Source organism: Dipodomys merriami, unplaced genomic scaffold, assembly GCF_024711535.1.
Source record: "Dipodomys merriami isolate MVZ:Mamm:240054 unplaced genomic scaffold, mDipMer1.0.p SCAF_14, whole genome shotgun sequence".
NCBI lineage: Eukaryota > Metazoa > Chordata > Mammalia > Rodentia > Heteromyidae > Dipodomys > Dipodomys merriami.
In genome coordinates this window covers 21,124,516-21,149,216 of record NW_027202715.1, presented here as the reverse complement: position 1 = coordinate 21,149,216, position 24,701 = coordinate 21,124,516, and the positions used below count along the sequence as shown (strand labels likewise).

The window sequence follows — 24,701 nt, the reverse complement described above, 5'->3', positions numbered from 1 at the left end:
AGAAAGGACAATACTAGCAGAAGCAATAACATAAAAATAAAAATGAGTAAGGGGACAAGCCTTCGAAAATCCCAGAGTTGCTGGGAAAAGCTGTGGTGTTATATCAGCGAAGCCATGGAGGGCTCTCATTAATACCGTCTAGATTACAGAAATCAGATTGGTCCCAGATGACAGTGAGCTTACATTCCAGTGCTCTATTTAAAGATTTCCAATGATCTATGCCAAACTCCTTAGTATATTTTTGGCTAACATTCTTATGTTTTGAAAGACATCTATAATTACATGATCAGAATTTATTTAGAAGAGCTCTTAACTTCTTGTATGGTCTATCCTACTAGATTGTCTTTGAATTTTGAAAGTTTATTTTCCTAATGTAGCGGATAAAATTTTATTCCCAGCTCTTCTATCTCAACTTGTCATGAACTATTCAATTATGGTGACTAATTCTTCTAAAATTCTCTTCTACTTTAACTAGCCAGTTTTTATTACTGGTCAAATGATAGCCATTATTTGTTATACTCTGTATGTTCCCTAGTTTACAGATTTAAAAAGGGAAAAAAAAGCAATGTCAAGAACTCATAACAAACTATATCCAACCAAAAGAGACTTTTTAAGTTCTCATAGACAAATCTTGCATAACAGAGTTTTCTGTTGTTGTTTTATTTTGTGTGTTTGTTTTTCCTTTGTCTTGGGCTTGAATTCAGGGCCTGGACACTGTCCCTGAAACTTTCTGAGTAGGACTAATGCTCTACAAGTACAGCAAAAAATCCACATCTGGTTTTCTGGTGGTTGAGGTAAGAATCCCATGAACTTTCCTACCCAGGCTGGCCTCAATAATCCTCAGATCTCAGCTTCCTGACTAGCTAGATTACAGGCCGGAGCCACTAGCACCCAGCTCCCATAAAAGTTTTATATTGACACTGTGACAATGTTTTATACTATGATACTGTTTCTAATACATGGTGGCAGTTACATGAATCAACACATGATAGAATTATGCACATGATTTTTAACAATCAAACTCTTGATCTTAGTATCATAGCACAGGTACATATAATGCAACCAATATGGGAAAGTGAGCAAAGGATACATGGAACTTCTTTGTGCTATTTTTAAATTTTCTTTTGAATCTGTATTTATTTTGAAATAAAGTTTCTTTAAATTTGTAGTTTCTGTTTCCAACATAGTATCTTATGGGAATCATTGTTGCAATGGGTCATCCTGTGACCTGTTTCAGGATTTTGTGATTCCCCTTCTCCTCCCCAAATTAGACAAATGTATATACAAGATGCAAGGTATCAAAATCAAATACAGTGACAAAAGGGGATATACCATAGGGGGAAGAACATACAAAAGAAAAAAATCATATAGTATATTAAAAACAACAACAACAAAGAAAAACCATATCTTGGGGTTCATTTCACTTAACATCATCTTATATGGTCATATGTACATAGCTTTGAGCTTTTCTACTCAACTAATAAGATTATCCTAGACATATATTAGTTATTGCAAATAAGGGAAACCAGGGGACCTATGCTTCTTTGGGCCTGGCTTACTTCACTTAGTTTTTTCCAAATCTTTCCATTTCCTAACAAATGGGGAAGTGTCATTCTTTCTGATGGAAGCATAGAATTCCATTACACACAAACACACACACACACACACACACACACACACACACACACACACACACACACACACACACATTTCTTGATCCATTCATCTACTGAGGAGCATCTGGGTTGGTTCCATATCTTAGCTATGGTAAATAATACTGTGATAAACAGTTGTGCTGGTAGCTTTAGTATGACCTTGTTTGTGATCATTTGGGTAAATGCCCAGAAGTGGAATTGCTGGGTGATAGGGGAGCTCTTTGTGGGTCTTCTGAGGAACCTCCATTCTGCTTTCCAAAGTGGTTGAACAAGTTTACACTCCCACCAACAATGCAGTAAGGTTCCCTTCTGTCCACATCCCCTCCAGCATCTGTTGTTGTTAGAGTTCTTGATTATAGCCATTCTAACTGTGGCGAAGTGGAATCTCAATGTTGTTTTGATTTACATTTCTTTTATGGCCAGAGAAGTTGAGCATTTTTTCATGTGTCTACTGGACATTCTTATTTCCTCTTCAGAGAAGTCTCTTTTTAAGTCTTTAACCCACTTATTAATGGGGCAGTTGTTTCTTTGAGGATTTGTTTTTGGAGAATTTAATTTTTTGAGTTCTAAATATATTTTAGATTTAAGGCTTTTGTCACTTGTATAGCTAGTGAAGAAAAACAAAGGAGGGGGTAACAATGCCTGACAAGAAATGTACTCATTACCATACTGATGTAACTGTAACCTCTCTGTACAGCATCTTTACAAGAAAGTAAAATTTTAAAAGTAAATAAAAATATAAAACAATTAAAAAATTCATGGTTTCTAGTCTTTTAGAGGCACTCCAAAGACACTAAAATAAGCCAAAAAATGAGAAGGGCCTGAAAGGCTTTCCCATGGAATATGAACAGCTGAACATAAATGTAGTCATCAAGTAGATTCAATTAGTTCTACAAAATTTTACAGCTTCTAAGTTTTACATAAAAGTTAGGAGCTAGATAAAATGAGCAGCCAGTACTTCTGAATGAATTGTAAAATTAGGAAGAGCTTCTGTTTTCACAAAAGACAACATAATTATCACAAATAGCAATGATAGAATCTCTGCTATGCACCAAACAATAGAATTATTTTTCTCATCTCAGTTGTAGACAAATTACTGTACTTAGAGTCCTGCTAACTCTGTATTTTTTGCATATTCCTTTTTTCTGAATCCCTGATGTTATGTATAAAATTGCAAAGAAGAAAAGTAGAATTAATAACCATAAAAGGCTAAATGAACATTGCCTATGACTATTTTGCAGCATACATTACATAATCACTCGGTATTCAATGATTCTGATTCAGTACCACTGAAGAGAACAAGGGATCAGCACATGTCTTTTGGGAATATCAATTGTGTATCATCCGGTAATAGTTTAAGGCTACTTCTTTCTTGCAATTACAGCCATCATTTACAAGTATAAATACACCCAATACTTATTCGAATATAATGCTGTTTGAGGTAGCTTATGGAGGTTTTTGTTTGTTTTCACATTGGCCATTGTACTCTTGGTCCTTATAATTAGATAAGGTTCACCCAATCTGTTAGAATGACACCTACAGAAGCTTTATTTTTACCAAAGACTTAAAGATATAAGAGATTTGTAGGTATTAATCTATTATTTTTAATAGAATTCATTAACGTATTTCCAATAAAATTCTGCTTACGAATGTATTTTATGTTTCTCTTTATAAGTTGTTATTAGTGGTTCTTGACATGTTAACAGGAGAGTCTAACTCATCCTCTGTATCTTTTAGGTTATTCCTTACATTTACTATTTGGGTGGTTCTGATCCTTTATAATTTTCTCAAGGTCTTCATCTATCTATCAAAATCTGTAGTACTCTGATTATCTACGAATGTGTAAGAAGTCACCTTAAAAACCTTAGAATTAAAATTAAAATTCTAAGATAACATTGAGCAAGATCCATTGCACTTATAAAGTGACAGGTTGAATTGAAATCCCTTTGTACAACTACTTAAAGATAATAATAAGACAATTAAAATTCTAAAAATCTAAACATAACATCAACCAATTTTTTCTTAGTTCCTTTTTCTTTTTATATATAGGATAGATTTTAATTGTCCATTGGTTAAGAGCAACAACCTTTTATTGTCTCTCATGGTTCTGATGTCTGACGAGGGTCACATGGGATTTCACATACCAAGTCTTTATGTAACTGCAGTAAAGTTTTGGCTGCAGCTCCAGCACATGGAGAGCTGAATGGGCTGGACATCCAAGACAGCACTTTCAAAGTACCAGCAGTGAAGATCTACTCAGCTGGGTCCATCTGACCAGAATACCAGCCTAACTATAACCCTCTGCGTACCAGAGCTCTCCAGAATAGAATGTTTCAGAATTGAATATTCCAAAAGTTACAAGTAACTATCTCACCTAAGGTGACATGGCTCCTAAGGGTGACTGAAACCCATCCTCCAAGCCAATGATTGACAGTTGCAGGGACACAGAGATTTTCTTGCCATTCCCTTTCTTATTTAGGAACAATTCTGCAGGGCTACCAGCTCCAGAACTCCCACAAGATGACACATGGTTGTTGCATTATCACTTCAGATATTCCTAGCACACTCCTAGTACTTGAAGTTTTCACTGAGATCACAGACACAGACACTGGCCTAATAGCCCAAATCCTCATAACCTTAGCCTCCCATAGAGCTTCGGATGACAGGCATGCTTGACCAGCACTGAGCTAGAATGTCATTTACTTCTTTAAAGTTAGTTGAGGTTGTAAAATCCAAGTGTGTAATCATCTGAAAAGCTGAGTCTCTAACAGAATCAACTGTTTGACTACTATAATATGATGGACAAGTTTAAGACTGTAAATACATTTTTAAAAATCTAACATGGTGTACCTAAGCTGATGGACAATTCAAATATACCCTATATATAAAAAGAAAAAGAAACTAAGACAGAAAATAGGTTGAGGCTATGTTTAAATTTTTAGAATTTTAATTGTTGTTGTTATTATCTTTAAGTAGTTGTACAAAGGGATTTCAATTCAACATGTCACTTTATAAGTGCAATGGATCTTGCTCAGTGTTATCTTAGAATTTTAATTCTAATCTCTCTCTAGGAGTCAGTCATTACCCGTAGATATTTTCAGTTGCTTCACCTTAACGATCAGGAAAAATTAACTGGGGCTGAAATTATTTCCAAATTGAATTTTCAGGAAAAAGGTCCTATAAGAAAGGAAATCCCATAAATCTCTTTTTAGGCTTTATTGAAACTTTAGAATTCTCTTAGATAGAGAATGCATTAAACTCAAAGAACACAAATCAATAGATTTCTCAATAACAAAAAATAATCCCTGTGACTCTTTACTCACTAAATAAGTGTGTAGTGAAAATCAACAGTGTGCTTTCACATAGATAATAAGAGAAGAAAATAGTGGGCAGATGAGAGGTCCAGAAATGTAAATTAGTCCCTGAATAAACTCAGCCTGACTTGTTTATTCTAGCAGCATTCACTCAATGCTCCAAAATCCTCAATAAAGGGCTGAAAAAAAATCCTCTGCCAGCTTCAGATACCACCTGAAAATCCTGTCTAGCAACACATCTGACACAACACCAAAATGATTTCAATACACTCCCAGAAAAATACATATTACTGTGGATATCTTAAAACTCAAACATGAAGTCTAACCTACCTCCAATTCTATTTTTACCACTGTATAAAGATAACTAATTCTAAAACCCATCTTTCTTCAGGGGGCTCTGTTCCATCCATTATCTTATTTAACAAAGAAAATGGACTAGAGACCTATGCAACCATGGAGGTTTAACAAAATCAGCAGGTTAGGCAATACATTCTCATAAGTTTTGAAAGACATCGCTCTATTTTCTCTGATTCTGAATATTCTCTGAGGCACATCTCTTAATAAATAAAAATTTTAATTTGGAATATGGTCAAATATAGATCACAACTCAGGAATTGTGATTTTTAAAGATGCTCCTGAATATGCACATCGATTTTCAGAAGAGATTTACACTGCAAAATAAGACCTTTTATAACAAACAGGCTGTCGTATGATTTAGTTGATACTTCAAATTCTTTTCAATTAATGTAAAAAAGCTGCTTTTTATGATATGGCATATACAATATGCAATCATTTCATTAAGTATTTCCTTTACAAAACACAATTCAGCCTTTTCTAAATGCCACGCTCTGTGCTTGGGACTTAGGATAAAACAGTGAACAAAACAGACATACAATTTGCCTGCATAGATATTAGAATGTAAACTCTATTGTCTATAATGGATCTGAAATGCAAGAATTGATGATTCCACAGAAAAAGGCTAGAGAAGACTGATACTGATATGTAGGATGAGGCTTCCAGAAATGTCCCTATCCTAATGCCAAAACCTACTAATGTTACCTTAAATGGCCTTCCTATTCTAGCTTCAACCATTCTAGCAGGATATGTCATTACTAATACATTCTTCTTGTTACTAAAATCTGCTTTACAACTTTGATTTCTTGAGAGGCAAGAGATTTTTGTCAGGAGCCAACCTCTTCAAATATTGAGTATGGAGATTCATCAAATGTGTTGATGTATTAACTAATTTTAGCATATTTCTATTAGTCACATAATGCACTTATACTCAACAATCATAAATCTTTAATTTCATAACCAAAAAGCTTTATATATTTTGATGAGTTATCAAAACATACCTTCATAAATCTTGAATTATTCCACTTTTAGGACCAATGAATAAAATAGTCTAAATATAGCTCTATAGTTCTATTACTTAAGGAGGTTTTATGATTAATACATGGTATTCCCTTCCCTGTTTATCCACAGGGAATACATTTCAAGATCCCCTGTGAATACTACAAAATAAGGAACCAAATTCTAGATATAGCATGATTTTGTGTGTGTGTGTGTGTGTGTGTGTGTGTGTGTGTGTGTATGATAAAGTTTAATTTATAGTAGGTACAGTAAAACAACAATAGCTACGAACAGAATTTTAAAAATATATTACAATAAAATTTAACTGAAAACTAGTCAATTATTATGGAATTTCCATGTAATATTTTTAGCTGATTGAGCAACTGAAACCATAGAAGTCAAAAGCCATAGAGGAGCATCTACTGTAGAGCTGGCAATATTTTCAAGATTTTTTTTAATAAGTGATCCTTATTTGTTTTATAAATACTGTGATGGGAACAATAGTTAATATACAGTTTATAAATTATATGTAAAACAAAATTTTCCCTAAATTTAGTCAGCATCATGAAAATTTCTAAGAAATGCCTAAAATGTAACACTATGTCCCATTTGAAAGAAGTCAAGAGCTGTCCAAACTGTCTGAGCTTTGTCAAAGTTCAACAAAATGAGTACCAGGAAACAGAAACTTGAAAAGCGAGGGGTGGGGGGGATTATGGGAAGAGGGACAGACAAATCAAGAGGAGAAAGGGGATAGAATGAAATCAAGAAATCAATCTATATCTGACAAAATTAAGTGAGGGAAATGGTAGGGTGGGAAGAATGAGTGAGAATGTTGAAAGTGGTAAAATTGGATCAAGTTGCATTGTAGTCATATACTGCTCTGTAAAATAGCAACTTCTTTGTACAACTACTTAACGAAAATAATTTTCAAGAAACATAAAGGGGGGAAATGCTATCTAAGAGCTTTGTAAAGGATCTCTGCGGCACTATTTATTATCTAATACTGAGCAATGTGCCAATCTCTTTATCTTCTCTTTATCCTTTACATTAATAAGTAACCCTTACTTTCTTTCTCCAGTCCTGATTCTCTTTTGCAACTCATCTATAGTTCCAGAGTTTCAACTCATAGATAGTTCCAGAAATAAAGCCATCATGTACTACTGCAAAAGTAGTTCTGATTTCATTCCTAGAAAACTCTCTAGGTTACGGTCCCCTTGAACAACCCACTCAGAACACCAACCCATTACTCTTTTGTAATTGATCATATTTTGTGGGGACACAAAATGCATGTTGGCATGCACTCAAAAAACGAGGGATAAGTGGGAACAGGGATAAAAGATCGAACCAGTCACCTACGTTATTCATGTACTCTGAAAGCAGGTCCTGAAGAGCCTGGCGAATGGCATTGCACTCTGCAATAATTCGCTCTCGGTGGAAGTCCCTTGTGCAGGAAGAGTCTGCCAACAAAGCAGCCCCACTGATAATGGCTTCAAGGCGTTTTTCTAGTGATGGCCTTATTTCCTCCTCTGTCACTGTGAGTGGGTTTAGGACAATTAATTTCTAAAAAAGAAAAAAATCAATATTTGAATGGTTAGTATTCCATGACATTCCATGTATATGGAAAACAAAGTATCTTGTTTTCACATTTAGAACTTAGATGTTAATGATAAAAAGAGTGACCCAGTTCACATATAAGGCTATGTAGCAATTATTATTCTGATGAATGAGGAACATGATGTGATTATGAGCACTGGTTCTACTCTTTGTCCTGACTCAAATCATGTCCTTCTTGTTCTGCAGGGTAGCTTAAGCTCCGTGAGCTTCACCTTCTTTTACCTGTAAAACTGTGATAGCAATGTTGCTTATGTCACAAAACCATAACAAATACATACTTAAAACTATAGCACATGCTTATTTACCATAGTTACACTTCTGAACTATACTACTAGTATATTTTCAACTGTATCATTTCATCTTACCAATTTTATATGAAGGTGTGCAGCCACAGGATACTTAGCCACACATTTCAGCCGATGAGTGAGACTAAGAGGCTGCCTTATTCAATATCAAAGAGCAAACCCACTATGAAGTTCCGATAAGTATTCCGATCTCATAATAAGCAATTCGTTATAATTTCATTATGTCTCAGTATAAGCCATAGACTAATTCTACCACTAACTTATCAAAGAGAATTCTAGATTTTAGTTATTTATTTAAAATGTAAACTCCAGCCTCCCGTTGGTCTATTCTAACTTGAAGGTGTTTCCAGGTATTGGAACCTGATGCGGCATTTTCAAGGTTATCTAAAGACCTAAGTCTTTAGGTAATAAAGATTATCTTTAGCTTCTGAATAAAAGTTAGAGGGAATGCTGCTCTAAGGGTGTTTCATGAAAATACATTGCAAGGAAACCCTTTCAAGGTGAGACCTAATGTGATCACTGAAGAAAGAGTATAACATAAAACACGCTGAATAACAATTAATATAAAATCAACTCATGCCAGACATTGGTGGCTCACACCTATAATCCTAGCTACTCAGAAAGCTGAGATCGACAATAGAAGTTGGAAGCCAGCCAGGGCAAAAAAGTCCACCAGATTCTTATTTCCAATAAACTACTCAGAAAAAGCCAGAGGTGGGAGACCCAGCCCTGGGACTCCTTCTTGTATACTGAGTTTGTCTCATTTTCCTTTCTCTGTTGTTTTGGCTTTCAAATAAATCTATTCTATCTGCTTTAACCATTTTCCAGTTCTTTAATTCTTTAATCTGTAGAGAATATAAACCCCCTCAAAAAAAAAAGTCAGAAATGTTGCCGTGGCTCAAGTAGAAGCCTCTTTGTGCTCAAGGCTAGCACCCTGACCCTGAGTTCAAGCCCCGGACTGGAAATCAATCATTCAATAAAATTATATAATAATCTTGAGAGTGTCAGACTCAAGATGTGAATTGAAACATACAGCGAGGTCAATATAAGATGTTCATAGCATATTATCTTATATGATTATATATGTATATTATAGAAATGTATATATTTATGTAAATATATATTTCATATATCATTTGTCATATTATGAGAAATATTTGATGTTCAAAGTAGCCATGATATAATTATAACATCTACAACTTCTAGAGCCAATCTAGGAAGGAAAAATAAATAATGAAAAACAAATTATTTTAAGGCAAGAGATTAGAAAGAAAATTAGTACATTTTAGTCTATAGTATGCTGACATATAAAATATAATAGAAAGATAACATTGGTTTAATATCATAAAAGCAAAAGAATTCATTTCATGGTTTTATTTCCTTTGTGTTTATCTACTGCTAATTCTCTCCATTTCTTTCTTTTATATAGAAAAGGCAATAAAAGCATAAAGTGAAGGGCAATTAACTTTACAAAAGCAAAATTTAACTTTTTACAATGTATATAATCTTGTTTAAAATGTCTTTATTGTTATTATAAAAGTGATGTACAGAGGAGTTATAGTTACATAAGTCAGGTAAAGGGTACATTTCTTTTGGACAATGTCACTCCTTAAAGATATATAATCTTTTTAAAATTTGTTATCGTAAAAATAATTTATTGTAAAGGTGATGTACAGAGAGGTTACATACATTAGGTACTGGAATACATTTCTTTTATAACAGTGTCACCTCTTCCCTCGTTTTCTTCCAGGTGTTTTCCTTCCTGACTCCCCTCCCCCATAAGTTGTATAGTTCATTTTCAACATAGTGTCTAGTGAGTATCACTGCTGAATTAGCCCACCCTTTATCCCCCAATTTCTGTACTTCCTCTTCTCCCCAATCAGATCAACTTGCATAAAGGACAAGAGGTACAGAAATAAAAACAGTGACAAAAGGGGAAAAACAGAAAGTAAAAAAAAAAGAACCACAAAAATAAAATAAAATAAACCTCTTGTTTCCATTTCTTAGAGATCATTTCCATAAACATCATTTTATATAATTATATGCACATAGCTATTGAGCCCTAAGGATATCTTCCTTTGGCCCCACTATGTGACTGTTTAGAATCTTGTTTATCATGTCCAAGTATAGTTTTTTTTGTCTTGTAATATCCATTGGGTTTACTTGTAGATTTATAATCACATTCTAATTATTATAAATGAGGGAAACCATACAATGTATGTTTCTTTGGGTCTCACTTACTTTGCTTAATATAATTTTCTGCAAGTCTTTCCATTTCCTTGCAAATGTTACAATATCATTCTTTCTTTTGAAAGCATAGAATTCCATTGTGTACATAAGCCATATTTTCTTGATCCATTGTTCACTGAGGGGCATCTGGGTTGATTCCATATTTTAGCTATGGTAAACAATGTTACAATGAACATGGTTGTGCTGGTGGCTTTATTGTGGCCAGGTTTGTGGTCAATTGGATAAATGCCCAGGAGTGGAATTGCTTAGTGATAGGGAAGCTCTGTTTACACTTTTAAGGAACTTCCACACTGCTTTCCAGGGTAGTTAAACAAGTTTACAGTCCGACCAACACTGTAGAAGCTTTTCCTTTTGGTCACATCTCCTCTTTATCATCTGTTATTATTAATTTTGTTAATAATGGCCATTCAAACTGGGGTGAGGTAGATGTTGTTTTGATTTGCATTTTTTTATGACCAGAGATGTTGAGCATTTTTTATGTGTCTATTAGCCATTCTTACTTCTTCTACTGAGAAGTCTCAAAAACAAATCCTCAAAAAAAACAACAACCCAATTAATACATGGGCTAAAGACTTACATACTCTTTTCGATGAGACCATAACCCATGGGCTTGGCCATTGTTCAAGGTCCCATTTACCCAAATCCATCTTTCTATTTTATATGCCACTTGCACCATGATTCTTTTTGGATCACTAAATCATTGCAAACTCTTTACTCCAATGTTTCACAGTAAAAATTAAACCAATTAAAACCTTTTGAAAACAGCTTTCCAATGAGGCATTGTTATTAAGGAGACTCACAGCAACAGAAACATGATTTAATTGCTCAAATGTAATTAGAAGGTGTGACAAGAACAGTTAATGTGGCTCTACCACCACAATAATAAGAAAAGTTGGTGAAATTTCATGCTCTTTTTCTTCAAGAAAAAATATTGCTTTAGATGTTCTGGCTATGATTTCCTATCATTTAGTACCTTGACTCATATGATTAAGTTAACTCTTGTTTCTTTTGGTTCTTGCTCTCCAGGAACATTCCTCAAACTAAACAAGCTTTTGAACTTTTACCTGTTTGACCTTTTGTTTTGCTTCACTTTGAGTTGTGTGCTTGTTTTTTATTTTTATTTTTTGTTGTGCTTTGTGGATTTTAATATGATCTTGCTATATAGCCCAGGTAGCCTCACACTTGAGATCCTTTGCTTTAGTAACCTGTGTGCAGAGATTTCAAGCCCAGGCCTGCTTAGCCTATTAGAGGCCATTGTGTTCATGGCCATCTAGACTCAAGTCATCACCTGCTCCAACATCTGATATGGACTATTCACGTTCTATAAAAGTTTTCAACAACCTTTAGGCAAGATAACATTTTTAAATAACTTCAATGTTCTGTACCACTGATGGATCAAATGGAATAAATTATCTCTTTCCATGTAGTACAGCTATATATTAAAATGTTTTCTCAGTATATTTTCACAGCAATTAGTTGAATGAAAGATGAGCAATAGGATGCCATATTTTCAGGATCCAATCTGCTAAACAGAAAAAATATTTTAACTTTTTCAAGATCCTTCTCAATATATATTCACCTAATACTTTGGTTCTTAGCAGAACATTTTTTTCAATAACTTGGGTTTGACTTCTGGCTTCATAGTTAGGAATAAATGTACTCATATTTTCAGGATCTAATCTGCTAAACAGAAAAAATATTTTAACTTTTTCAAGATCCTTCTCAATATATATTCACCTAATACTTTGGTTCTTAGCAGAACATTTTTTTCAATAGCTTGGGTTTGACTTCTGGCTTCATAGTTAGGAATAAATGTACTCATGCTATTAGCACCCTCTATATTTTGATCTCCTTCAGCATAGTTTGTAATTTCCTTGGTTAATGAATCTGAGTCTTCACTTTAATTCATACAACTACGTCTCAGATCTTTACACTTTAAATCACCCAAGATTACTCAATATCCATTTTGGGTTCTTTCCAGTCACTTTATCATCACCTTGAAACTTAGGAAATATATATATATATATATATATATATATATATACATATATATATATATATATATATATAACATTTTTATAACAAGGAAATGAAACTACCCCTATGTAACAGCAGAGCCTGGGAGGATAGATCTCCCCCAATTATAGTAGTTACCTATAATGATCAGGCTGTACCCTGGAAGAGGGGACATCTCATGAGAACTAGGTCACTCCTTTCTAGTGACACTAGGAAGATTCAGAACTGATATCATGACCAATTAGGCCACATCTTTTACTAGAACTCTTAAACTATGCATACCTTGGTCCCACATACACCTTATCCCTAATTCTTTATCTACTTAAGCCTATCACTCCTGTCTATACCCCCCAAAATGGAGGAAGATGAACTGTGGTGCTTTCTGTGGCATGGTACCAATTAAAAGTCTCCTTTCTCTATGCTATTTCCATCACTTTCACTACATTTGTAGTCTTGACTGAACTCCTCTCTCATTGGACTGAAGGACCAAGTTAGATAATTGGAGTGACTTTCTAGTAACAGTATCATATATATATATATATATATATATATATATATATATATATATAAAATATATTTTTTAAAAACCTCTAAGACATGAACACAAGAGGTTTTCCTTTGTTGTTGTTCTCAATGTACTAGGTGATTTTTTTTCTTTTGTGTTTCCCCCTTATACTTTATTCCCTGTTATCACCGCATTCCATTTTGGTACTCTGGGTATTGTATATACATTTATCTAAACTAGGGAAGGGAAGGGGAACAACAAAATGGCGAGACAAAGGACAAAGGGGGAACCAATGCAACAGTGATACTCACAAGACAATATGTTGGAAATCATCTGTACAGCTTGGTGGGGGTTAGAAGAGGAAGGAAAGAGGGATAAAAAATGAGAGAAGGGTAACAATTTAGACAAGAAATGCAATCACTGCCTTATGTAACTGTAACCCCTCTGTAAATCACCTTGACAATAAAATTAAAAAATAAAAAAACTCAAATAAGCATGTGCCAATACTTTACTTTTCCTCTGAGCACACACAGGTGTATAAGAGCTTAGGAAACATCTAAAAGGAAAATACCAATATCTTGGTGATTGCTATTTGGGGATGATAAAGAGAAAAGGACTCAGATTAGGGTGTACATTAAGGTTCCATTTTTAAATAATGTCTTAATTTAATATTACCTATGAAAGTACACACTAATAAAAATTTCTTACTTTTTAAAATAACAATTATAGATCAAACATTTGTTTTCCTTTTGATTTCTAGCTATTAGCCAGCTCATTATTTTGGAAACAATAGAAAAAATGACTCATTAATTTACCAAAATGAGTATAATATTAATTTTCTAGTTAAAAGGACTTTTTGCTATGTTGGATTTCACTACCACAAATATGCTTGGTTAGTATATATCCTTTAAAGAAATAAGAAAGGAAGAAAATGAAACATACAATATGTAACATGGGTGGTGGTAAATGTTAATCAAACGTTAACTTGATAGTGATAAAAATCATACAATGTGTATGTAAGGCAAATAATCATAATAGTATGCTTAAAACATATATGTTCTTATTTGTTAACAGAATATTTAAAATCTAAAATGAAAGCAGGCACAAGAATACATGCCTGTAATCCTAGATCTGAGGATTGTGGTTCGAAGCCAGCCAGGGCAGAAAAGTCTGTGAGACTCTTATCTCTAATAAACTACTCAGAAAAGGCCAGAAGTGACACTGTGGTTCAATGACACTGTGGTACCAAGAGGCTCAGTGACAGCACCCAGGTCCTGAGTTCAAGCCCCAGGACTGGCAAAAAAAAAATTTTTTTTAACCTAAAATGAAAAAATCCTATAGTCATACAACACAACCAAGTATTCATACTCCATATTTGTCTAAAGCAGTTTAAAATTTATGTACACACAATCTGCAAACAGATTTATATAGAAGCTTCACTAATAATTGTCCAAACTTCAAAGCAAATAAGATATCTTTCAACAGGTGATTGGATAAACTATGGTACATCAAAACAATGGAACATTATTCATCACTGAAAAGAAATAAGCTATCAAGCATTAGAGACATGGATGAAACATAAATACATATTACCAAAAACAGCAATCTGGAAATGCTACATCCTGTATAATTCCAATCATATGATACGGCATTGGGGGGGGAGAGAGAGAGAAAGAGAGGGAGAGAGAGAGGGAGAGGGAGGGAGAGAAAGGGAGAGAGAGAGAGAGAGAGAGAGAGAGAGAGAGAGAGAGAGAGAGAGAGGGAGAGGGAGGGAGAGAAAGGGAGAGAGAGAGAGAGAGAGAGAGAGAGAGAGAGAGAGAGAGAGGGAGAGAGAGAGAGAGGGAGAGAGAGAGAGAGAGAGAGAGAGAGAGAGAGAGAATCTCCCATACAAAGTTTCTAAGCCTTTATTTCATCCCTTCTAGAATGGAAAAAAAAATCTACATTTACTTCATAGTACTTCAACAGATGCAGCTTTATATATGTTTTACTATCTGACACGATAGCCCCTTATAGTTTACTAGCTATTTTTACTTTTGCTTTTAAATGCTCTACCATCTATAGTTGATGAATTAAATAGCCATTGAGTATCATGAAGGAAGCTACAAATTGTAAAACAGACTAATGCCTGATGATATCAGAAACCATTCCATGAGCACTTGTCATTCAGCATTTTTCAGATTTCAAACAAGGCTTCTGTCCATACTTTTCCAAGACACATAGAAATGTGTTTTTCAATCTTAAAACTAAAGCATGAAAATCAATATGGCTGAGGAAAGTTTTCTGAATTTTAACAAACGTGATGTAATAAGCCTACTTATCATTCACACACTATATCCTGTGATAGGACTGACCCAATTTGTATTCAAAACACTAAAAATCTTACACCTATTCTCCAAAGTGAAATTGCCTATCAAAAGAGAAGCAGCTATGATTATCATCAAGTACCAACATTCTTCACAAAAACACACGCTGTGCTTCAAGTTAGAAGCAGCAGAAATAATAATCATGCAGCATAAATAATGTTTCTCAAGCAAGTGCATTATCAGTCTTCAGAGGAGTGATAAAAACAGAACAAAATTTCTCCTTGTGATTACCAACAGGAAATGCTATTGAGAGAGCTTGCAGGCTCTCCTTTGCCTGATACAATCCTGTTTTAATGCATTTCATCTTACAAATAGATATGAAAATGTAAAAGAAGGCAAAATGTATGTAATAAGCTATAAATTAGCAACATGATCAACACTAATTATATGACTCTAGTAAATTAGTGTAATTTATACTCAAAGTGGAGCTAAGTCAAAATTAAAATGCACATGACTTGCAATTTTCTATACATTGATTCATAATATAAAAAGTGAAAAATAATTTAGAGATACTCAATATAGTTACAAATTAATGTACACATATAGATTTCTTTAAGTTTTTTTTCCCTCAAAATGATGAGTGGATATCATTTAACTAGCCCAGAGAGTATTGTAATGATGGTTATACCAAAACACCAACAAGCATTTCAACCATACATTTCTCCTAAGGTAATCACCATCTTCTTGGTATATTTCTATCACAGTTCAGCACTGCAGTCTATGTGTAACACCACATCATGAGTTCTTTCTGTTTTAATCTAGGAATCACAGCAATGAAACAAACCTTCAATTTTCAGAGCTTCTCTACAAAGAGATCATATGTAAAGACTTCTGAGAAACTGTTGATTTTGTTGTGATATTGAATGGATCTCAGCATATATCCTTACAATATTGCTGATTGGGGCAATATATTTTGAGAAAGGTAAGCCTTATTGATAATTCAGAAATAGAAGTTTTATATGTTTGGATTATCTCTTCACAGAGTATTTTTTTAATATTTTAAAAATATAGAAAGAGTGACACTGATCAAGAGGCATTGTACTCAAACTGACATGTTGAATTGTGAAATCTCTTTTGGACAACTACTTAAAAATTAAGTTATATAGTGTGTTTATAGACAGAGATATATGTCTATATATACATATATATATACAGATATATAGAAAGACACTATGTCTATAGACAGACATAGATATGTATGTTAGATATATACATTAGTAATAATATAACATATGCTCAAATATTTTTCAATAGTGCTAATCCTCATTATTTGTCTTAGTAGTGTTATGTGTGTTCTACCTCCTCTGTCCCCGAGTTTTATTGATTTTAAGCCTGATTGAATACAACTGCAAAATTTAAACAAATGTTTGAATAGTTCCTGTCGTTTTCAAAGTTTATGCCAGTTGTTATACCTGTGGAGTTCTCCCAAAAAGTACCTCATTGACAAAGAAAGAAAAGGCACACAGGAGGCAAATGGAAAAAAAAAGTAATCCCATTTGTGCTTTATTTCTGTTTGAGTCTATGTTCCACTGCCATCTGTAATTATGTCCTTTGGGAGAAATAGAAGGTTAAGTACCAGCTCTGGATTCATGGGTAGCTTGTGCATAATAGAGCATCGAGGGAGGGAAAAAAGAGTAGACAATGTGGCCCAGTCGTAACCTGATCACTGCAAAGTCATGTTTGAATACAGTCCCCTGAACTACAGGAGTGGGAACATGGCTGCAAAGTGGTGACAATTTTTCAATAGAATCATCCCTCAGATGTCCTTGGCATGGTCCCTCACATTTTCTTCATATTTTCTAGAGCACTACTGTTGGAAGAGTGTGGAAATATTCAGAATATTTTGAAATTGCAACCAACTAAAGGTGTTCCAGGCATTTTTTTAAAAAAAAGGCAAAAATCTGCTCTTTTCCAAAAGATAATACACAATTAACTCAAAGGTTTCTTTAAAAATTGTTGCAGTCATTAAAAAAATTGATCAGGATATATTAGTCCAAAAGTACAAGTACGATCATTTTGGATTTCACATAAAGCCATATTGTCTCAGTAATTCAGAAATTCAGAAGAAATTGTGCACCACACAGTATACCTCCAGAACATTGTCCAAAACACTTTCTGTGATACAATTTTTATATCGCTATCATGATCAATAGAGTAATTGTGGAACACTTGAAACATGGCTAGTATAATGACAAAAGCTGAATATTTCATTTTTTAAACTTGTGACTAATTTTAAATTCACATGCTTTTGTGTGACTCGTGCTTATTGGTTTTCTTTTTCCTTATCATGATTGAAGATTCTTTTGTTGTGATAGCTTCTTAGCTAGGATTCACTAGATAAAAGACAATGATGACTCTCCCATGTTGCAAATAGGAGCTCAGAAATTCTGCATTCCCCACAATGCACAACTGCTATGGCCTCTGCTTGTACCTGCAGATGGGATCTGACCATGTGTAGAAGTCTTTACTTCCCAAACAACTTATAATTTGGAGAAAGTACCAGTAAAGAGTAGAATCCTAGGCTGTTGCCAGTTATTAAGACTTTACCAGGTACTGTTCCTTGATAGCTAAATGAGCAGAAGTTAGTGTGAAAAAGCGGTAACTCTAAAGACTCTAAATGTCAAGGAAGGAAGCTACAATAGAGAGAGATACTGGGCATCAGTAGGAAAAGAGGTAACAGATACTATGAAGAAAAGAAAGAATTTCCACAGGAAATATGGAAATAATCACCAAGAAATAACATTCATTCTGCTCCATTTTATAGAGCTTTCTTTCTTAAAGAAATACGTTGCTGATGCTGTTCCCAATAGAGGGTGGGTGTGAGATTGCAAAGGCCAGTCCCTGGCTCAAGCACTTTCCAAATCAATACCTGTAGAGACATCTACAGATTATGAGGTAATCTCTGATTAGATCTCTTTGCTTCACTGGTTGTGTAATAACACATTCAAGAATTGGCTAGAGGAAGTGGCGCTGTGGCTCAAGTGGTAGAGCACTAACTAGCCTTGCGCTGAAGAGCTCCTTGCGCTGAAGAGCTCAGGGACAGCACCCAGGCCCAGAGTTCAAGCCCTACAACCGACAAAAAGAAAAAAAAAAAGAATTGGCTAGAAAAAAAGTTAAGCCAACACTATTTCATCTACTGTGTATTGATTTATATTCTCAGTGATTTTAGCAAAGAGACCTTTACTTTATTCCTGGAGGCTTTATCAATCTGATTTACATTTTACATTCTAAATGTTAAAGAACAAAGACATGGGAAATACCAAGAGGAAGAAGGGAAAGGAGGAGGGAAAGGAGAAAAAGGGAAATGTACAAAGAACAAGGCAAGAAGGAGAAGAGGAAAAAGATGGGAGGGCATTGAAAAGCTGACTGAGAAAAAGGGAGACTGGACAGAGAAAAATTTTAAAGGAAAGGAAGTGATAAGATACGAGAGAAAAAATAAGAAAAAAGGAAAAATATAAAGACAGAATAATGTGAATTTAAAAAAAAAACTAGAGAAGTTGTTCACTAAAAAGCTCTTGTGCCAGGCACTGTGCTGTATATAATGATTCACTGGAACATTTAGAGGATAATGCCATGATTACAAAGGCACCCAGCAATTCAGCCAAATAAAACTACAGAAGACTTCAAAAGGCCAGTGATTTACATTTTATAAACTGCAGATGACCAATATGTCTCTCTCCAGATTTATACAATACATTCATAGCTCTGTCAAATGAGGTGGATAACATTATTAAAAACAAAATTAATGTTCGCAGAATGCACCATTTACATCCCTTAAGTATTTTTCAAGTAGATACTGATTTTATGTCATGTGATATATGTTAATAAGAACATTAACTATATTCTTCAAATTTAGCAATGCACAGTGCCTTCAAGGAAAATTCTGTCTTTGGATTCCACTACATACTGTTCCAATCAAGATATTATAAAACACTGGTTTACCATTATGATTCATTAGGGACTCTTCTTTTCCTTTGAAAGGAAATGCTAATTTAAATATGAAGGTCAAATCAGTGATTAGAAGAAATCTTTATTACAAGCAAGAGTATTTCTCAAAATAGCTATTTTGTTTCATTATTTTGTACCCCAGGCTGTCCTCAAACTCAATACTCCCCTTCCTACCCACCCTACTCCAAGGGCTGGGATTATAGGTCTATACCACCATACCCAACTAAAAACCTCTTTTTAAAAATAATTACTCAGTTTTAGGTACTTTGTGATAAAAAAAAGAAAATGAACTAAGATACTTTCTATTCCATATCCGAAGATGCTCAATAATACATAAGCAACAAAGAGTAGGGTATCCAACCTCCCAATTTAAGGAGACTTTTAAATTAAGGGAAGTTAGCTGGCAACTCCTTGAAACAGTCTCTGACAATTGTGGTCTGTTCACACAATGGAAAATAAACCCTATCTCCAAACCCACTCAGAACCAAGGATGGTGGGAGGACTGAGCAGTTCAAAATTCTGTATCCTTTCCCCCATTCAAGCTACTGTTTCAAGATTGCGGAAATGCCCACAGATCATATAGAAGGTAGATAATCTGACTCAGTCTATCTCCTCAGAGTCCCAAAAGCCATGTACATGCTTTGTTCTCCGCTTTCTACCATCTCTTCAAGGATTCACCTGTTCAAAAATAGGTAAGCATAAGGCACCTACAAATTACAAATAATTCAAGCCATATAGTTAAAATAGGAATATTCAGACATATAAATTCCTCAGGTCAAGTAAACTGGACTGTTAATCACTGTCTTCAAGTGTGTTTTGTCTTGGTTTTCTCATCCCAGGGTCGGTGAGCCTCATCTGAGTCTCTGGGCCACATGCCTCCTAAATCTATTTGTCACACTGGAGTTTCTACATTGCCTCTGGCCTCCAATTTGCAATGCTGACTTGGCATTCACATGTCTAAGAGCGTGGTGGGAGGAGAAAAATATGATCAGGTTCATTTCTAAGGTATTCGAGAAGTTATTCCGCCTTTTAGAGACAGCATGGTTTCCCTGTGAAACAAATACGATTAATCTACCTCCCACAACGTAGCCATCCTTCTTCAAAACCCATAGATACTGGCAGGCAGCTTAACAAATATAACCGCTAGCAGATGCATCGCAGATCCCCACATCTGCACTGTATACATTTGCACAGGCTGCTTTTCCATCTGCAGAAGGAAACATATGCCGCTTGATTGGCTTACAGTGGGCTTGGAGAAGAGTCAGACAGTGTTGGCAGGCACCTCAGGTCTGTTCATTGCTTTCCATCTTTTCCCTGTGCTCTGAGGCTTTTGGTCTCTGCTCTTTTGGATCCTGTCTGCTAAATTATTCATTTAACTTCAAGTGGTCATTTGTGGCTAACGAAGCTGAGATACCGTGAACACAGTCCAAACTGCTTAGATGTTGGTAATCAACCTAAGTTAGCAGGCTTTGCTTTCATTGCCAATTCCATCCTACATTTGACAAGTTAAAAGGAGAGCTGGTATCATGTGACAGGCACTAAGCAGACAATTCAACCTGAAAGTTGCCAAAGGATTTTTCTAGATCAACTATATAATTAGGGGATCTTAGTGCAAACTGAAAAATTAAGGTCCTTTGTTTAAGATGTATTCAAAATGGTGACTTCAAATAAACCACACAACTCTCCTTTCTACGCAAACTACCCGGGGTTTGTATAAGAAAACCTGAGTCGTTTTTTTTGCCATCTCTTTTAAATGTTAAGTATGCATGTCACAAAAACTAGTAATCTGGCAATATTTTCTTTGCAATCAATTTCTGTTTAGAATTTATAAGGACAGGGTGCTCCCCTGGCCCTCTTTTAATGGTTTCAGAAAAATAAGCCTGGAAGTTCCACTTATAACCTAATGTGTAAGTAGGTTTCAAAATGTAATTGCTCACCAAACCAACTTTCCAAATCTTACTATAAATACTAAAATGTGCAAATAAATTTATAAATGACAAATATACAGCTAAATTATGGCAACTCTATATATCCAGAACTTAGTTATAAACACCTGGCCTATAACAACAGCAGCAAAAAAAAAAAAAAAAACCAACCACAGGTGCTAAATTTTAGGAGTAGCAAAACCACTGCACAATGTTCTCAAAAATAAAATAATCAGCATCCTAAAAGGCATAGTGTTATACTATGATCTACACCACTAAGTAGAAAGTACTGAAATAAGGACACTGGGTCTAAGTAAGCATGCTTTGTTCTCAGCACCATCCTGGCTTCTCAGTGCTAGGTGGGGATTTTCCACCCAGCTCCCAAAGCATAGAGGTGAGGCAGGTCATTCTTTAAAATGCAGATGTACCAACTGTTTAGCCCCTGGTAAGCTTTGCCACAAAGAATGCTCACCTCTGAATATTCCCCTAGATGGAAAGGTTTGCTCACCCCTGAGTGTTTCCCCTATATGGTTCGCTTTTGCTGAACTTGGGTCCCTACCACAAACATGTTTTTTTTGTGTGTTTACATTAAAGCTACAGTTCACCGGACCAAACATTACTGAAAATTGTATTAATGACGCATTGATTCATCAATTATTTCACTTTCCTTGATTTCAGCTTATTACTTATCCTCAGAAAAATTCTCACATAAGCCTCAATTTATTTCTCTCTCTTTCCAGTACTGGGGTTGGCTTTTTAGGTAAGCACTCCACTACTTGAACCACTCCTCATCCTTTTTTGTGTTAGTTTCATTTGTATTGGGGGTCCTGCTCTTTTGCAAGCAGGGGGGTGGGGATGAAGGGATTGGGTTCTTATGCTGTGCCTTAGACCAAAATTCTCCTGTGGGTACCTTCCAAGTATCTAGGATTACAGGCATAAACCTCCACACTCAAACTTCATTTTTAACAATGTGCTATCCAAGACAGGCCACACTAGATAGAAAGTTCGTTCCAAGTGAACAAACAAAAGAAAAAGAGTACTAATTGACTACTTTATAGCATAACTATATACTTCATATAGTATAGAGTATAAAAGTGTCATCTCCTAGAGGCTTTATGATCATTCAGCTACATATTTTTTTTAAAAAGCCATGGAAATTCTACTTACTTAAGGAATAATTAGGGAAAATGTAAATTGCTTATTTGAGTTTACATATCATATTTAGTTGAGATCAAATTATTTCCCTCAAGGATTCACCTCTTAACAACATATTTGAATTCTCAGAAACATGTACTGTATGCATTTTGCCTCTCTCTCTCTCTCTCTCTCTCTCTCTCTCTCTCTCTCTCTCTCTCTCTCTCTCTCTTGTTTTATGTCACTTAAACTATGCCTATTTTTCCTTCTCTCAGCTCAGCCCACTATCTTACCCAGGGAAAAATACCACCAACTTTCCAATCACATGTCTACCTAACATCTAAGCTAACTCCATTACCTCCTTACTGTCACTACAACCATCACCTCCTTTATTTTTTTAAATAAGTTTTTTATTGTGAAAATACCATACAGAGGGGTTACAATTACATAAGCTTTATCAAGCATTGTTGCCTCCTCCTTTGTTTTTCCCCTACTATCCCTGCCCTCCCATCTGCATGACTACACTCCCCTCCTCCACTGGCCTCCCCCGCCAAAGTTGTAAAGTTTGTTTTTCTTTCCACATAGCGTCTTGTACATCTCATTGTTGCAATAGGTCGACCTGTACTCCTATTTAAACAATTTGTTTTTTCCCTTCCTCTCCCCAACTTATACCAGCATCAAATACAGTGAAAACAGAGGTTATACCGTGGGGAGGGACATACAAAGCAACAAAAAAAAAAATCACCTTATAAATATGTTAGAAACAATAGCAAAAAAGAAAAAACCACTTGTGTCCTTATCTTGTGGTTCATTTCACATAACATCATCTTATCTGAACTTTTCTGCTTGTCTCAGACATATACTACTTACTGCAAATAAGGGAAACCATGTTTCTTTGGGCCTGGCTTAATATAATTTTTTACAAGCTTTCCATTTCCTAACAAATGGGGCATTGTCATTCTTTCTGATGGAGGCATAGAATTCCATTGTGTATATATACCACATTTTTTTGATCCATTCATCTACTGAGGGGCATCTGGGTTGGTTCCATATCTTAGCTATGGTAAATAATGCTGCAATAAACATAGTTGTGCTGGTAGCTTTAGTATGGTCTTGTTTATGCTCATTTGGGTAAATGCCCAAAAGTGGGATTGCTGGGTCATAGGGGAGCTCTATGTGGAGTCTTTTGAGGAACCTCCTTACTACTTTCCAAAGTGGTTGAACAAGTTTACACTCCCACCAACAATACAGTAGGGGTCCCTTCTGTCCACATCCCCTCCAGCATCTGCTGTTATTAGAGTTCTTGATTATAGCCATTCTAACTGGGGTGAGGTGGTATCTCAGTGTTGTTTTGATTTGCATTTCTTTTATAATTAGAGAGGTTGAGCATTTCTTCATGTGTCTATTGGCCATCCTTCTTTCCTCATCAGAGAAGTTTCTCTTTAACTCTTTAGCCCACTTATTTATTGGGCAGTTGTTTCTTTGAGGATTTATTGTTGGGGGATTTAATTTTTTGAGTTCCAGGCATATTTTAGATATGAGACCCTTATCCGTTGTATGTCTACTGAAGATCTTCTCCCAGTCCTTGGGCTTTCTATGGATCTTGCTAGCTATGTCTTTTGCTATGCAGAAGCTCTGCAACTTCATGCAATCCCATTTGTCCAACCTTTCTTTGATTTGTTGTGTTTCTGGTTCTCTATTAAGAAATTTTCAGCCTGTGCCAAGGAGACCTAGGGTTTCTCCTATTCCGACCTGTTATTTTTTCAGGGTGCCTGCTTTGACTCCGAGGTCTTTGATCCATTTGGAGTTGATTCTGGTGCAGGGTGATATATAAGGATCTAGCTTTAGTTTTCTACCAGTGCTTAACCAATTTTGCCAGCACCATTTACTGAAGAGGCTGTCTTCCTTCCATTCTATTTTTTTAGCTCCCTTATCGAAGATTAGATGACTATAGGTCTTGGGTTCATTTCTGTTTTCAATTCTATTCCATTGGTCCTGAGGTCTGTTCTTGTGCCAGTACCAAGCTGTTTTGATTACTGTAGCTTTGCAGTAGAGTTTGAAATTTGGTATTGATATTCCTCCAGCACTGTTCTTTCTGTTGATGATCGTTTTTTGCTATTCAGGGTCTTTTATTGTTCCATACGGATTTTTGGATTGCCTCTTCTTTTTCCTTGAAGAATGAGGTTGGCATATTGATAGGTATTGCATTGAATTTGTAGATAGCCTTGAGAAGTATTGTCATCTTCACGATGTTGATCCTTCCAATCCAAGAGCATGGGAAGTTATTCCACTTTCTAAGTTCTGTTTTGATTTTCTTTT

At 35.2% G+C, this 24,701-nt stretch overlaps 1 protein-coding gene across 2 annotated transcripts in view; it reads right to left on the bottom strand.

Annotated features, from left to right (window-relative positions):
- Positions 1 to 24,701, bottom strand: part of Ctnna3 (catenin alpha 3) — a 1,374,363-nt gene that overhangs the window by 991,257 nt on the left and 358,405 nt on the right. For both annotated transcript variants that reach the window (XM_070021006.1, XM_070021007.1), the window contains one exon: positions 7,679 to 7,882. In XM_070021006.1, the coding sequence (XP_069877107.1) occupies positions 7,679 to 7,882 (204 nt within the window). The remainder of the gene's footprint in view (positions 1 to 7,678; positions 7,883 to 24,701) is intronic.